This window comes from Balaenoptera borealis (assembly GCF_965194805.1).
Source record: "Balaenoptera borealis genome assembly, chromosome: 10".
Lineage (NCBI taxonomy): Eukaryota > Metazoa > Chordata > Mammalia > Artiodactyla > Balaenopteridae > Balaenoptera > Balaenoptera borealis.
The window spans coordinates 92752886-92767867 of record NC_138874.1 but is presented as its reverse complement, the minus strand read 5'-3'; the positions used below and the strand labels follow the sequence as shown (position 1 = coordinate 92767867).

The 14982-nt window shown below is 46.0% G+C and overlaps 1 protein-coding gene across 12 annotated transcripts in view; it reads right to left on the bottom strand.

Moving 5' to 3' along the window:
- The window catches only part of CNNM2 (cyclin and CBS domain divalent metal cation transport mediator 2), a 153856-nt gene extending 138914 nt beyond the window's left edge, over positions 1-14942 (bottom strand). For 9 of the 12 annotated variants that reach the window (XR_014249247.1, XR_014249248.1, XR_014249249.1 and 6 more), the window contains exon 1: positions 874-14942. Coding sequence is in view for 8 of the 12 variants with exons in the window: in XM_082408282.1 (XP_082264408.1) it covers positions 874-2494 (1621 nt within the window). In the remaining 4 variants the exon portion in view is untranslated. The remainder of the gene's footprint in view (positions 1-873) is intronic. The other 3 variants (XM_082408284.1, XM_082408285.1, XM_082408286.1) reach the window with 3 other exon arrangements.
- Positions 14943-14982: the final 40 nt, after the last annotated feature.

Below are 14982 nucleotides of genomic sequence, written 5' to 3'. Positions count from 1 at the left end.
TTAATGTACCAGGTGATCAAGGTTAAAAAGAACACTTTTAAACCAGAAAGTCTCAAGAAATAAATAAACCATAATAGAGGAATTCATCCCATTGTTAAAGATCCAAGCTTTCTGCCGAAACCACACTTGGTTTGGGAAACTTTATTTGTTGTCAGATAAACATAAACAAATAGTGAAGAAAGCTAGGTAAGATAGAGCCTCATAAACGGTTAACTTACCTCTAGTCTTTCCAAGTTATATATTAACGAATAGCTTTAGTTTTTTAAAAACCCTCTTTTCTAGCTAAGGCAAGTCATTCAAATGAGTGAATTTTTTGGTGATACCTGGCTTATCCCATACCATATTCTCAAAAGCGGACCCTAATCTCTCCCACAGGTCACCAGACAACCAGGAACAGAAACTACTGAAAATGCACTTCCAATCTCTGAAACGCCAGTGATTGTATAGGGTTTAGAAAAGCTGTTTAAACGTTTTCCAAATGCCTGCAATTAGTACATGTCAACCAAATGGCATAGCACGGCATGAGCGGGTCCCTACTTTCATCTACCCACTCAGAATCCAGGCAATGAATGCAGCAGACCTCTCAAGACCAGACTGCAGGGGGGAAGAGTACCATGCACAGAAAATAGGAACCCTGCTTTTTGATATGGGAAAAAGCAAGTGATGGCAGTCTTGTGCTTTTAAAGAACCTAGAAGCGCTTACTAGTTCAATCCATCCCCAAATCCATGCCATCCTTTCAACTTTGCAATTAAAAGAGAAGAGAAATTCCGGTCAATTCGCCTTGGGGGGTTGTTCTGAGGGTAGAGGACTCAAGTAGGGAGGAGGATGGAGAGAGAAAGAGCAAGCCAATGAAAGATAGCAAAATTTCCCACCTTTCTTAAATTCTTCCAGCATAGCGTCCAACTTGGTGTCATTGAAAACAAAGTGCAAGGGGTGGTTATAAAATTTAGTGATGGTTTTCAGCGGAGTACAGTCATCTGGATCCACGAAGGCCAAGTCTTTGACAAAGAGGAGGTCCACGATGTTGGAGCGCTCCCCCTCAAATACTGGAATCCGAGTGTAGCCGCTCTCCATGATCTCCGACATGGTGTTGAAGTCCAGAATGGCTTCGCCGGTGATCATGAAACAGTCCCGGAGGGGAGTCATCACGTCCTCCACGGTCTTGGTGCGGAGCTCCAGCGCCCCTTGGATGATGTTCAGCTCCTCCTTTACAAGGTCGTTGTAGGGGTCTGTGACCCGGAGCATCTCCAGCAGTTTTTCCCGGTTATAGACGGTGCCTATCTCCTGGCCCAGGACGCAGTCCAGCAGCTTGCTTACGGGGTAAGAGGCGGGGAAGGTCATCATCATGAAAAACTTGGTGAGGAAGATGGTGTTGGCCCCCACAGCCAGGCCGTGCCGGGAGCAGATGGCCTGGGGCACGATCTCCCCGAAGATGACGATGCCGATGGTGGAGACCACCACCGCCACGAGGCCTGAGCCAGCTATGTCGTCGAGCAGGATGGTGAGCGTGGTGTTGACCAGCACGTTGCCCAGCAGCAGCGAGCACAGCAGGTAGTTGCCCTGCCTGCGCACGGGCTCGATGCGCTTGGCGTAATTCTTCTCCTTCTCCGTGCCGCAGTTCTGCACGATGCGCAGCTCCATCGGGTCCAGGGCCATGAGTCCCAGGTTGAGGCCGCTGAACATGCCCGATAGGCACAGAAGCAGCGAAATGAAGATCACCTGCAGCCAGAAAGGCAGCAGGAACTTCTTCTCCTCCCCCACGATCATCTTGGTGTCCTCGCCGTCGTGATAAATCCAGGTGGTCTCGGCCCACGGGGGCGGCGGGAGCCCGGCCACCCCGGAGCCGCCCTTTCCCCCGACGGCGCTACCCGCAGACCCCGGGCCGCCGGCGCCCAGGGCTGGCGTGGAGAGCGACGTGCACAGGTAATAGGACTTGCTCTTCTCCATCTTGCGCAGCGGTTTGATCTCGATCTCAATGATGCCTGATGTACGGCGATTGAGAATGATATGGGGCAAGATGATGATATCTGATGTGCGGATGCCGCAGCGCTGGGGGCCGCTGTCCGGCTCCGGCGGCGCAGGGCCCCCCAGCCCGCGCTCGCCCGGGCTGTGGCGCCGCCGCTCATGCTCTGTGAAAGCAATGCGGGACCATGTCTCGTTGTTGATGTTCTGCCCGTACACCCGCAGCTTGACCCGGGTCCGCTCGCTCACCCGCAGCGCCCCCCCTTCCATGAACGACACGTCGTTCGTGTCCTCCAGCCGCAACCCGATGATCACAGTCTCCTCGTTCTCGCCCGCCGCTGCGCAGCCGCCCGCGCCGCAGCAGCAGCTCAGCAGAAGCAGTGGCAACAGCCGTCCAGCCGCCGCCTGCAGGACCCCCCGGCCGCGAGCGCTGAGGCTGCGGCGCGCCGCCATCTTCCAAGTGGGCAGTGCGGCGGCTGCCTGCCCGCCCGCCATCTTTACTTCGGGTTCACAAGTGCCCCAGCCAATCATAGGGTGGCTGCTCCAGCTGCAGCTTCATCCTTCCCACCCGGCGGCGCGAGCGCAGGCACCGGCCCCTGGGCGAGACTGCAACGCAGTGTTCGCACCCACTGCTCAGCAGTCCGCCTCCCTGACTGACACTGACTCGGCCTGGGCCAGCTCAGGAACCTCGAGGCTGGCGGGAGAGGGGAGAGGGGGAAGAAGTGCCAACCGCTCCTGCGAGAGGCAGGCAGAGCAGCTAATCACGAGCAGGCGTCCGCCCTCCCAGCCAGGGGGCTGGAATGGGGGCGTGGCCGTGAGCGGCGCCGCGAACCAATGGCAAGATAAATGGGTGGGGAGACGAGGGCCAGCGTCCTCCTCAGCACGCCAAGTTTCCAACTGAAAGGCGCGTGACTCTTGTGTATGTGCGAGGGGAGGAGGTGTGGCCAGCCGGTGCCCGAGAGCCAGTCACAGTTGAGAGCTGTACGAAAGGGGGCGAGGCCTTACTTCCGGCTGCCAATGAAAAGGGGCCATTCGCGAGTCCGAAAGCCCGGAGGGACCTCGGTAGTACATCCCGGCCCTTAGGTTGCCCCGCTGGACTAATGTCCTGCGGCCCGAGGCGGCTGGTTCTCGCTGTGCCACGCTGCCGGCTTCCGCGTGCTCAATGCCCGTGCAGAGAGGGCTGCGCCTTCCTGCCCCAGGAGCCCGAGAAGCCGACTAGGGAGGCTTAAGATGCACAGTAGCCTAGAATGAAGCCGAGCCACTGGCCGCGCCCCCCTTATTTACTCGTGCGCGCCTCTCCACTCGGGATAAGCGGTGGCCGGTGGGCCCCAGCACCGCACAGACCCGCTCTGCTGGAGCCTCTCGCCTATCCCTAAGACAAGCGCCCTCTGCAGCTCACGGTCAGGTGGCGCCACCTGCCGGTATCACGGGCGCCCTGCAACGCTTTCCAGGTCCGTCGCAAACCCCACAAGGTGAGCGGGAGGTGCGGAAATTAAAGTAGTTCCCCATCTTCCAAGTCATAAGAATCCCTTCATTTTCTTACTGAAAGTTCCTGGCCCCATTCCATATTTACTGAATGGGTAGGACCCAGGAATCTGTTTTTCTAACTGGGACTCGGGCAAATTTGGGAAATGGGAAGGGTCAGACATACTAAGCAGATCCATAAAGGCTCATTCTTAAACACACTGACCAAACCCAGCTAGGTTCATCGGTCACTCAGGAGAAAAAAACCCTGAAGACCTAGGACTCCCAAGCCCATTCTGTGGAGGAGATGCAGTAGCAAAGTTGTTGCCAAAGTGGTTTTTTTTCTTGCAACTTAAACATCTGAAAAAGAATTGTTTCCTTTTTTCTTTTGTATTTTGCAAGCACATTTTCTTCCCTTTATGTAAACCAATCAAACATTTTTTATTAATTTCTAGTAGAGATTGCAGTGGCCTCCTCACTGGTCTCTGCTCTTCTACACCTGCCCCCTTCCCTTCTCAACCCAGCAGCCAGAGTGGTCTTGTTAAATAAGATGCTGTCCCTTCTTTGTTTGAAACCCTACTCTGGCTTCCCAACTCATCACAGTAAAAGCCACTGGTAGCTACAATATCTGACAAGGCTCTAAAAGAGCTGCTGCCCACCCACTTTCTTCTATAACCTCATCACCTGCTGCTCCAACCAGATTCAACTGGCTGTTGTTCCTTCTCTCCAGGGATGCTCCTTCAGGGAGCCTGTGCACTTGCAGCTGTTTCCTGTGCCTGGGACTCTCTTCCCCCAGATGTCAGCATAGAACGTTAGTCCACCTCCTTCAAGATTGTTCAAAGGCCACCTTTAATATTTATTTATTTATTCATTCATTTACCTATTTATTTTGGCTGTGCTGGGTCTTAGTTGCAGCATGCAGGATCTTCATTGCGGCATGTTTAGTTGCGGCATGCGGACTCTTATTTGTGGCATGCAGACTCTTAGTTGTAGCATGCAGACTTCTTAGTTGCAGCATGCATGTGGGACCTAGCTTCCCTACCAGGGATCGAACCTGGGCCCCCTGCATTGGGAGCACAGAGTCTTACCCACTGGACCACCAGGGAAGTCCCAAAGGCCACCTTTATAAACTTGTGAATAAACACTCCCTACACTCCATCTCTACTGTATTTTCCTTAATTTAGTTTACATCTGTCTCCTTCTACTAGAACTTAAGCATCCTGAGGGCAAGGATTTTGTCTGTTTTGTTCACTGCTGTATCATCAGGGCCTAGAACAATGGTAGACGCTCGAAACAGTACTTGTAGAATGTTAAAGAAGTGAAAGAATTTTTATTCTGATTACTTCAAATAATGTCCCCAATCTAGTTTCCAGCCCTTCAGCTTCTGATGCTGCTTCTCCCACCCACAATTCTCATACTGCTATATCCGAGAAACATGTTTATATTTTAAAAATCCTGATTCACACACTTGGCATGCATTTATAAAAATAACATTATCAAAGTTTGGAAGAAAAGTTGAGCTTTTTAGGGATATATGACAAAGGATAGATACAGTCCTTTTCTAAGTCAACTGATTGAAAATAAAACTTTTAACTTCATAAAAAGTGTGAGTACAAGTGTGTGTAAGGGAGCTAAGAGGGAAGATGATTAAAGGCTCTTAAATGCTGAATGTACACTTTTGGAATAAGAGTGTGGAGATGGGGGTGGGGAGAAGCTTGCCAAACCTACAGACATTTCCTGTGCATTTCAGAAAAAGCTAGAACAGTCAGGGAAGTGTGGCATTCAGCAATTTAGAAGCAAGTTAGAAGTTCATAGCAAAATGTCAGAAAGCACCCATCAAGACAATTTACAATATAAAACCAGCCAAGCTCCCATTCACACACAAGCTCAGCAGTCCCCTGTGTGAATCTGATGTTCATCCTGAGTGGCAGTGGTGGTAGGAAGGGGGGATCATATTCTCCATGTAGGGAATTTCCTGGCCGTCCAGTGGTTAGGAGGTTTCACCTCCAGAAAGGGCTACAAAAACCTCAAGACTGCTAACTGGTTGCTGTGGATATCTAATCCTAGGTAGGTTCTGACTTTGACCTTCAGCACATCATTTAGGTAAAGCAGAACCTCCTAGCAAATGCTTTCCCTAACCAACCCTCTCTTGCTAGAATCCTTTACGGGATCCTCAAGGGGAAGGGTACCTGTTCAGTTTTCTCATCTGCATGGAATATGCTCCCATGTCTGCAGGTTCAGAGATTTGGGGAGGCGCTGCATCCAGACCTAAAAGTCTTTTAGAGTTTGACTCTAAAGATAGCAAATAACACACCAAATGGCTCTCTACGCATCTGGTTTCTCAACATAAAGCTAATTTTATACAGAAACCTTTTCCCCCCGGAAAAAAAATGCCTACTTGTAGAAAAATATTCAAAGTTATTGCTTCAACAGTGACATTTTAATCTCACCAAAGCACCGGATCTTTTGAGGAAAAACAGGAACTGGGTGATGCTGCAGTTGCCCAAACTTTCCCTCCAGTCAAACCTGCTCCCCCTGAAACAACATTGTCCACTTGTTTAAAGACATAAAACTCTTTTAGCTCAAATGAGAACTTTTCACAACGGAGGGCAAACAAAACAAAATAAAGTCAGCAATGCAGTTTACCTTCTCTTTTTCAGGCTTTTTGTTTTGGGCTTTCCTATTTCCCTCCTTTGCTAGATACTTTCTGGACATAGTCACTGTGGAGAAAGAGAAGGGAAAACATGGCTTTTTTACAGAGTTGTGACAAAAGCTTCCTCCTTTGAGAAGGGTGCAAGCTCCTTGAGAGTGAATTCCTGCCAATGGTGGGTGGCCCCCTGCCACTTCCCATTCTGCCGACTCTTCCCTCCCTCTCGGCCCTCCATCCTGGTCCCTCCCCGCTCCCTTCACGGTGCACTGGACAGCACCCCACACCCACTGCCCTTCTCCCAGGGGGCCGGCCCATCCTGAACCTCCATGGGGCAGCCCCAAGAAGTAGCCTTCTGCTGCTCCAAGTCCACTGTTTGCCCTGCTTCGGGCCCCCTGTCCTCCTGGCTGCCAGGCCCTGCGACTGCGGGACTTTCTAGAATCTTTTAGGGTGTTCTTTCGGACTGCTGTGCCACCCCAGTTGCAGTCTCCAGCTCAGTCTTGGACAAAGAAATGTTCTGAGCTCCATTGTCCTTGTCATTGTGACTAAAACACTCAACCCAGGTTGTGATTTTAGGTTTTAAAATGTTGATCCATGTGAACATTGCCCATCCAACAATCTAAATTTAAAAACTACATTTGGGGAGTGAGGAAGAGGTGGGAGATAAGGCAGACTCTGACAGGAGGATGGTAACTAGAGATGAGACTGCAGGGAAAAGAACAGATCCTAAATGTCCAATTCTGAGCCCTGGGTCTGATACCAGAGCTCTAATTTGTGATTATGGCTCTAGTCATAAAATGCCAGTTTTCCCATATCAGCTGAATTCATTCCTATGGTCTTTTTTCCAAATCGTTTGGAGCTGGAGCAAAAATTCTACTCTAATAATTAGTCAAATCTCCATGTATAGACAAATAATATGCCAGACCTCAGTGGAAACAAATTCTTCTATTTTTAGTTCCTCTGAGATACCTATTTGTTTTATTTGAAACACCACTACACTGAAGGTTTAACTTATTGCTTCCCACTTATTAATACCACATCTCAATTCTCTCTGCTTCCTCTTTATTTTTTTTTTAATATTTATTTTATTTATTTATTTGGCTGCATCGGGTCTTAGTTGTGGAACACGGGCTCCAGAGCACGTGGGCTCTGTAGTTTGCGGCATGTGGGCTTTCTAGTTGAGGTGCGTGGGCTCAGGAGTTGCGGCGTGCGGGCTCAGTAGTTGCAGCACGTGGGCTTAGTTGCCCCGTGACATGTGGGATCTTAGTTCCCTGATCAGAGATTGAACCCAAGTCCCCTGCATTGGAAGGCGGATTCTTAACCATTGGACCACCAGGGAAGTCCCTCTGCTTCCTCCTTAAGCTTTAAGTTTGTGTCTTATTTCTCACCCCATTTCTTTTTTTCTCTTTCATTCATTTGTTCCCTCATTCAACTTATATAGATTGTGTATCTAATAAGCTCCAGGCACTGTACTAGGCATTGTGGAGCTATAATATTGAATCAGAGGTTACCCCAAAAACTTACTAGTAAGGAGGTCAGGAAACATGTACTAAATAACTACATAGTGCAGGATAGAACATCGAATGTCTTAAAAAGAAATACAAAATAAAATGCAGGAATCGAGGGAAGCTTCATGGTCTTTGAATTGGTCTTTGAGATATTTAAAATAAACAAATAGGTATCCCAGAGGAACTAAAAATAGGTTAGAATAGAGAGGTTTTTAGATATGCAGATGAAAAAGCTATTCAAAGAACCGGTGTTTTAGTCTGCTCTATCCTAACAAAATACCATAGACTGGGTGGCTTAAACAACAGAAATTTATGTTCTCACAGTTCTGGAGGCTGAAATCCCAGATCAAGGTCCTGTGAGGTCGGTTTCTTGTGAGAGCTCTCTTCCTGGCTTGCAGATGGCCCCTTTGTCCTCAAGTGGCCTTTCCTCTGAGTGCATACATGGAGAGAGAGCAAGAGCTCACTGGTGTCTCTTATAAGGACACTATCCTGTTGGATCAGGGCCCCATCCTTATGGCCTCATTTAACCTTAATTACTTCCTTAGAGGCTCCATCTCCAAATACAAGCACTCTGGGGGTTAGGGCTTCAATATATGAATGGAAGGGGGAGGGACAAATATTCAGTCCAAGAAAAAGGGATTGAGAGAGAAGAAAGAGGAAAAAGGCATTCTAATGGAGAGAAAAGTGTGAGATGAGGTTGGAAAGGGAGCAGCATTTTTAGAACACCATATGCTTGAATTTGGTTCTATGGCCCTTGAAGAGGAACAGCAAGAATAATGTTGGAAAGTTGGTTGGGGTGGGTTGAATGCCAAGTTTAGGAGTTTAGATTTCATTCTTCAGGAGCTATAGAATGTTCTAAGTAGAAGAGCTGTATTACAAGAAGATTAACTGACAGGTGCCAGTGCAGTGATGCTGGGGCCCTGCCTGCCAATTTAGGGATTTAGGGAACTCCTACCACTCCATGTAGAAAAAAACTTCACAGTTTACAAAGCACTTTCTCACATATTATCTTGACTGACCTTCACAACTATGACTAAGGGATACACCATTTTTCCAGCAACATATAGGACAAACAAACAGAGATGACTATCTCATGCCACAGGAGCCCCCAGAAAACCAAGATGGAACACCACACCCCACAACTCTGGAAGTCCACACCTGAATCACAGCTGTGGCCACTGTGGTCCGTGCAGTAATCATGACTCTTAGAGCAAACACAAGGTTTTCCAGGTTGGCCTTGGCCTCCTGAGCATAGGTCAGACTTCCGGATATATATTTTTTAACTTTAAAAAAGTTTTTGACATATAATAAACATGTATAAAGGTGCATAAAGCATAAACGTATAGTAGCTGACCACATAATTTATCATTTAAAACAGAACCTGTTTGAGAGTGGAAAAAAAGGTACTATCAATAATTGACCTAGTTTGAGGCTAACTAGGACAGTCCAGGCAAAGATTATGTTCACTTTGTTGTTGTTGTTTTTTATTTTATTTATTTATTTATTTATTTTTGGCTGCGTTGGGTCTTCGCTGCTGTGCGCTGGCTTTCTCTAGTTGCAGCGAGCGGGGGCTACTCTTTGTTGCGGTGCGTGGGCTTCTCACTGCAGTGGCTTCTCTTGTTGTGGAGCACGGGCTCTAGGCCTGCAGGCTTCAGTAGTTGTGGCACGTGGGCTCAGTAGTTGTGGCTCGCGGGCTCTAGAGCTCAGGCTCAGTAGTTGTGGCGCACGGGCTTAGTTGCTCCGCGGCATTTGGGATCTTCCCGGACCAGGGCTCGAACCTGTGTCCCTTGCATTGGTAGGCGGATTCCCAACCACTGTGCCACCAGGGAAGCCCCTTATGTTCACTTTGTAATCGTTTATAATGGTAATGGAAGCCACCCCCTAGTTGAGAAAACCCCTATATAGCCCTTCTAGATCACGCACATGTTCCCTACCCTAGATGTAACCATTATCTTTCCTTTTATAGTAATCATTTCCCTTTTTAATTCTATATTTTAAAATTTGGGAATCCCCGAAGGGAGAGCAAGGACAAACCCTCTGATGCAGGGGTACACCAGGAGTCGGCAGAGCTAGGTGTAGTCTTGGTTCTATCCCGTCTTAGACTGTACTCCCACCGTGCAAGTCATTTAAAATCCTCAGCCTCAGTGTTCTCCTCTGTAAAATTAGAAAAATCAGCATTATGAGGGAGGCGTAGGGGAGTTCTTTTCAGAAAAGAAACAACTGGGGATATTTGGCATGGTTTATAAATAGCACACGAAGCAATGAATTTTCCTCTTTACCATGAGAAATCACCATTTGTAAAGGGTTGCCTCATGGGCTCCTGTTACATTATTGAAAAGCAAAAATAAAAACACCTCCTTCACAACATTTCCCTAGTTAGGTCCCTTGAAAGGAATAAGGTTAATAAGAAAAAGAAAATAAGGACAGTTAATAAAACATTAACTACTAAGCCTAGAAGCCACACAAATCCTTCTGCGCTTGCTGTGCAAACCTTTCCTCCCTAGCAACTTGACATTTTGAGGCTTTGCTTTCCTGAGGATGCTCATTTCATATTCACAAAGAAAGTGATGTGACGGAAGCTTGTTAACTCAGAACAGAGAATAAACCGTCCAGGACGCCTCACCTAACACAAACAGGCTCTGAGTTATATGTCAAATTACCATAAGCAGCTCCAGTGCTCTTTGGTTCCCTCCTGTGAGCATCCCTTCCAAGCTCCATGTGCCCTTCTTGGCTTCTGCTTGTAATGAATTAAACATGTAAGTCAGAGTCATAGATTAAGCCATAGGCCTGCCATCATTTGAACTATAATGGGGAAAATACCCTCACTTTTAATTTTGATGAAACTGTGCTAATTCTAGTCCTAAAATGGGGCCACAAACTCAAAAAGCCTACAGGGGTCGGCAACGTTGACTGGTAGGGACGGTGTCTAAAGGGACACACCCTGTGTAACAGGGAAGCCAATACTCACTGGGGCCACGGCAGCTGTGCAAAATGCAGGGCTCATGTTGCCAATTTTCCAAGAGAAGCCAGAAATTCATATGTTACGGAAAACCTTCTGATTTATAAATGTGGGCAACTAGTTCAAACAATTTTTAAAAATTCTGTAACCTCTCCAGAATCTAGACCCATAAGTCTGGTTCTGAGTTGGAAGGGAACTTAGAGTATGCCAAGTTCAAAACCTCATTTTACAGCTGGAGAAAGCGAACCCCAAAGTGGACAAATGATTTTCCGAGGGGCAAGTAACTAATTCAGCAGTAGAGCCAGATCTAGAAAGAACACCTGCTTTCTGCCTCCCGCATCACTTTTCCTTCCACGAATGAGAAGAAGGTTAACAGCTTTCGGCCTAGTTTGCAAAGTCAGCGGACACAAGTCTGGCTTACAGAGCACCCAGAACATCATCAATTCACCATTCTACTTTTTTACTCTCTCTGGCTTCTGGACAGTGTATAGGAGGCACTCTGCTATTATATGAGGCAATGGGCAGAACACTTCTGTCCTCAACTGATTTTCCCTTCACCCGGAGCCTGTCACTGCTGTACGGCTCTGCTACATGAAAGGAGGGACTAGTGTGGCCTGCTGGGAAAGGGGATCGGGACGACGGTCAACCGTCCAAGACAAGCAAGGCTCGCTCGGCAGAAGATGAAGTACAAAACTTACATTCACGTAACACTCACATTAACCTCAGTGGGAGTTGTGCTTACGGGAACTGCAGGATCAGCAGTTGAACAGAGACTGGAATGAAGCAGTAAAGCTCAAGTCATGGGTTATTATTAGGATTGTCTACTTCCAGCTTCATATTTACAAAAGAGTTCATTTCGACTGTCTAGTGAGACCTCCCTCTGCTGACTCTTAGGGCAGGGTCTACAAAAGAAACCCTGTTTAGACCCAAATTGTGGCGTGTGTACAGTTGAAGAAACTTGGCAAAGCACAGAAGTGAGGACAGGTACCAACAAAGCTCAGAAAATATGCCTGTCTGTTTTTATCCTGTGGGCCCCCGGGGTGCATAATATTCCATTGTTAGCAATCCAGGCCTAGGATGGTACCTGGTACACAGTAGGTACATAGTTAATATTTAGTGACTTAATGAAAATGTCGACTGAAAGAAAAATACACAACGTAAGAGTTGTGAGTTGAGTTTTATTCAGAGTCTTACTGAGGACTCTAGCCTGGGAATCAGCCTCTTGGTAGCTCTGGGGGGACTGACTGCTCTGAAGAGCTAGGGGGAGAAGCCAGTGTAAAGATGATTTTGTCTGGGAATATGTGTAATCCAGCACACATCTCAGTGAAAGGTTACTTCTAGTCACGAGGAACAGATATCTCAGTTAATGATTTTAGTGCTTTTCTATGTATGTAAAGATGTAAGAATCTGGGTTCATAAAAATTTTTCTTGAGATATATCTAACTATCTAAGAGACCTGTTTTTCCAAAGCACAGAGTGCTTCATCCTGTTTTTCGTCCTGAATTCCTTTCAGGGTGTACTGTCATCAGTGGCAGCAGTAGCTAAAGACTTAATCCTTGCAGAACCTGACAGCAAGCAACATTCTTTGTTTTACAAAGAAATGGATAGATAGGTTCACATTTCTTGCTGAACTCATGTAATAGGCCTCCCAACCTAGTAAGGTTGGGAGCCATCGGAAGAAAGGCCAAGAATCAGTAAGAGGAGAGGGTTCCGCTGCTGTCTTGGCATGACCTTTAAAGCCATGTGTGCCTGAAGGGGGGGTGGGGGTAGGGGTCCTGTTTAGGCTACTGCTGTGCCTCCCCCAGTAGGTAAGCTGAAAAGCCTCTGCAGGCTTCCATGATTTTTAATAAATCCTCCCCCTACAATAATGAAGCACTGAAAATACTGTATTTGATACAATAATCAATTAAGAGAAAATCTGCTCCTTTAACTCTTTTAAGTCCAATATCTTTTGAAAAAGGTTTGTGGCGAGGGAAGAATTAGGCCCATTTCTATGGCACTGCTGTTAGTAAATATGATGTTAAAACGTATTAAATGATTGCAGAAGGTTAACAAGTATATAATCTAGGTGGTGGGTAAGTGGGTCATCACTGTAATTCTTTAAACTTTTCTGTATATTTGAAAATGGTTCTAATAAAATGTTGGAGGTAAAGCTGCCCACTGTCAAAAGACCTACAGGCAGCTTCATAAACCACGTCCTGGCAGCAAAAGAAGCACTGGTCTTTAGCTGGTCCTGACATCACATGCTCGCAGCGACCATGTATCAGTAGATCTAAACTAATAATAATCTAAACCACATACCACGTGCTCTTTCAGAGAACTTCATACAGATGAAACGAAGACACAGAGATGTCAAATTGTTTTCTCAAGGCCAAAATGCTAAATGGCAGAGTTAAGAGGGAAAAAACTTAAATGTTTGGCATCAGCTTTTTGCTCTTAATCATCATTCCATACTGCCTCTCACTCTCATAAGGATCAAATATTCCTAGTTGTCTATTTCACCTATTTTTGAATATTTAAATAACTGTTTATGGCATTTCTCTGGGTAAAACACATCTACTTTAATTTCGTATTGTCTAATATATATCTTTTCTAGATTCCAGATCAAATACAATTCTTAAAATGTATATTTTTAATAAATGAAAATAATGTATAAAGTATGTTTTTTTTTTTAAATTTTTTATTTATTTATTTATTTTTGACTGCATTGGGTCTTCGTTGCTGGGCGAGGGTTTTCTCTAGCTGCGGCGAGTGGGGGCTACTCTTCGTTGTGGTGCGCAGGCTTCTCATTGCGGTGGCTTCTCTTGTTGCGGAGCACGGGCTCTAGGCGCACCTGCTTCAGTAGTTGTGGCACGTGGGCTCAGTAGTTGTGGCTCGTGGGCTCTAGAGCGCAGGCTCAGTAGTTGTGGCACACGGGCTTAGTTGCTCCGCGGCATGTGGGATCTTCCCGGACCAGGGCTCGAACCCGTGTCCCCTGCATTGGCAGGCGGATTCTTAACCACTGAGCCACCAGGGAAGCCCTAAAGTATGTTATTCTTAGGAAAAGAACAATGTGAATTTCTAGCCCAATATCATCACTCAACATCTTTTGGGGGAACTGAGAAGTTCACAATGACAAGCAAAAGGCTAATACCTCTTCCTCATAAATTTTGAAAAGCCTAATAAACCAAATAACCAGAACACCCTTTCTTTTCATCTTTTCCCCTCGCAGGACCATCGAGCATTCATGAATAGTAAAGTATGCCTAATCCCAGCTGTACCATTCTAACTAATGCTGTCACTGAAGTAGGTTATGATTGGGTAGATATTGAACTCTAGAACCAAGAAAGCACTGTTTAGAATCAAGGTCACACAGATTAATCGGGCTTAAAAGATACCACCTACCCTTTCCTCGCTTTGTAGTAATAAGTTAGGGTCTATAGCTGAACCCACTCAGAAATCTGAGAATTTCTCCATTTTGAACAGCTCTGTTAAAAGAGGGGTCTATCCTGTAAAATTCATTCCAATGTTTTACAAGACCTCTTGTATTCCCATACCTCTAATGAAAAAATTTCTTGGGTCATGCCAATTTCCTTCTTTTTTTTTTTTTTTTTTTTGGCCGTGCCATGTGGCACGTGGGATCTTAGTTCCCCAGCCAGGGGTGGAACCCACACCCCCTGCATTGGAAGCGCGGAGTCTTAACCACTGGACCGCCAGGGAAGTCCCTCCCCTCTTATTCTTTTTGCACTGAGCTCAGAGCGACTAGTTAAAATTTTCTTATTAAAATTCTTCATTGCTTAAAGGCTGTTATTTAAAAACTGAACTATCAGCTCCTGATGACAAGGACCATGGCTTATATATGACTTACACTTTCTGTGCCCCTGACAAAGTCTTCAGGTACAACTGGTCTTCAATTTATTTACTCACTCTTGAAACTTCCCTTAATGCTCTTAATTTCTAATGATATAACCATCCTTGAAATATTCCTCAATCTTCTTCTTTAACTATGGAAACTAGAAGTATATTTAATACTTTCCTAAAAGTTTAACCAGGGCACCTTATCAAGGAAAAGAAAACCCACCATTTTTACATCTCCTAGCTTGTCTTTTAAAAATTATCAAACTCTTTTCCTGATCCAGTTAAGATTTACTGCAGATGGTCATTATTTTGTCACACATTAGGGTAAACTGAGGTCAAAAAATGATTACCTGTTTGTTTTCTTCATTCAACTGCACATTAAAAAGAAGAAAAAAAAAACTGTTTGATTTAAAAGACCAATTACCTCAAGGGCACTCCTACCAAATTTGATTTGGCAATCTTTTGGCATGATTAGCATGAGTTCAGTAGGAGCTCTGTTTAATGAGCAAACATGGTGAAAAGTCCAAAAGGTGCTATGCAGGTCAGAAGGAAGATGTTTTCCCTGAGGCCCTTGGCCAACTGTTATTTCTGAAGCCTTTCTTGC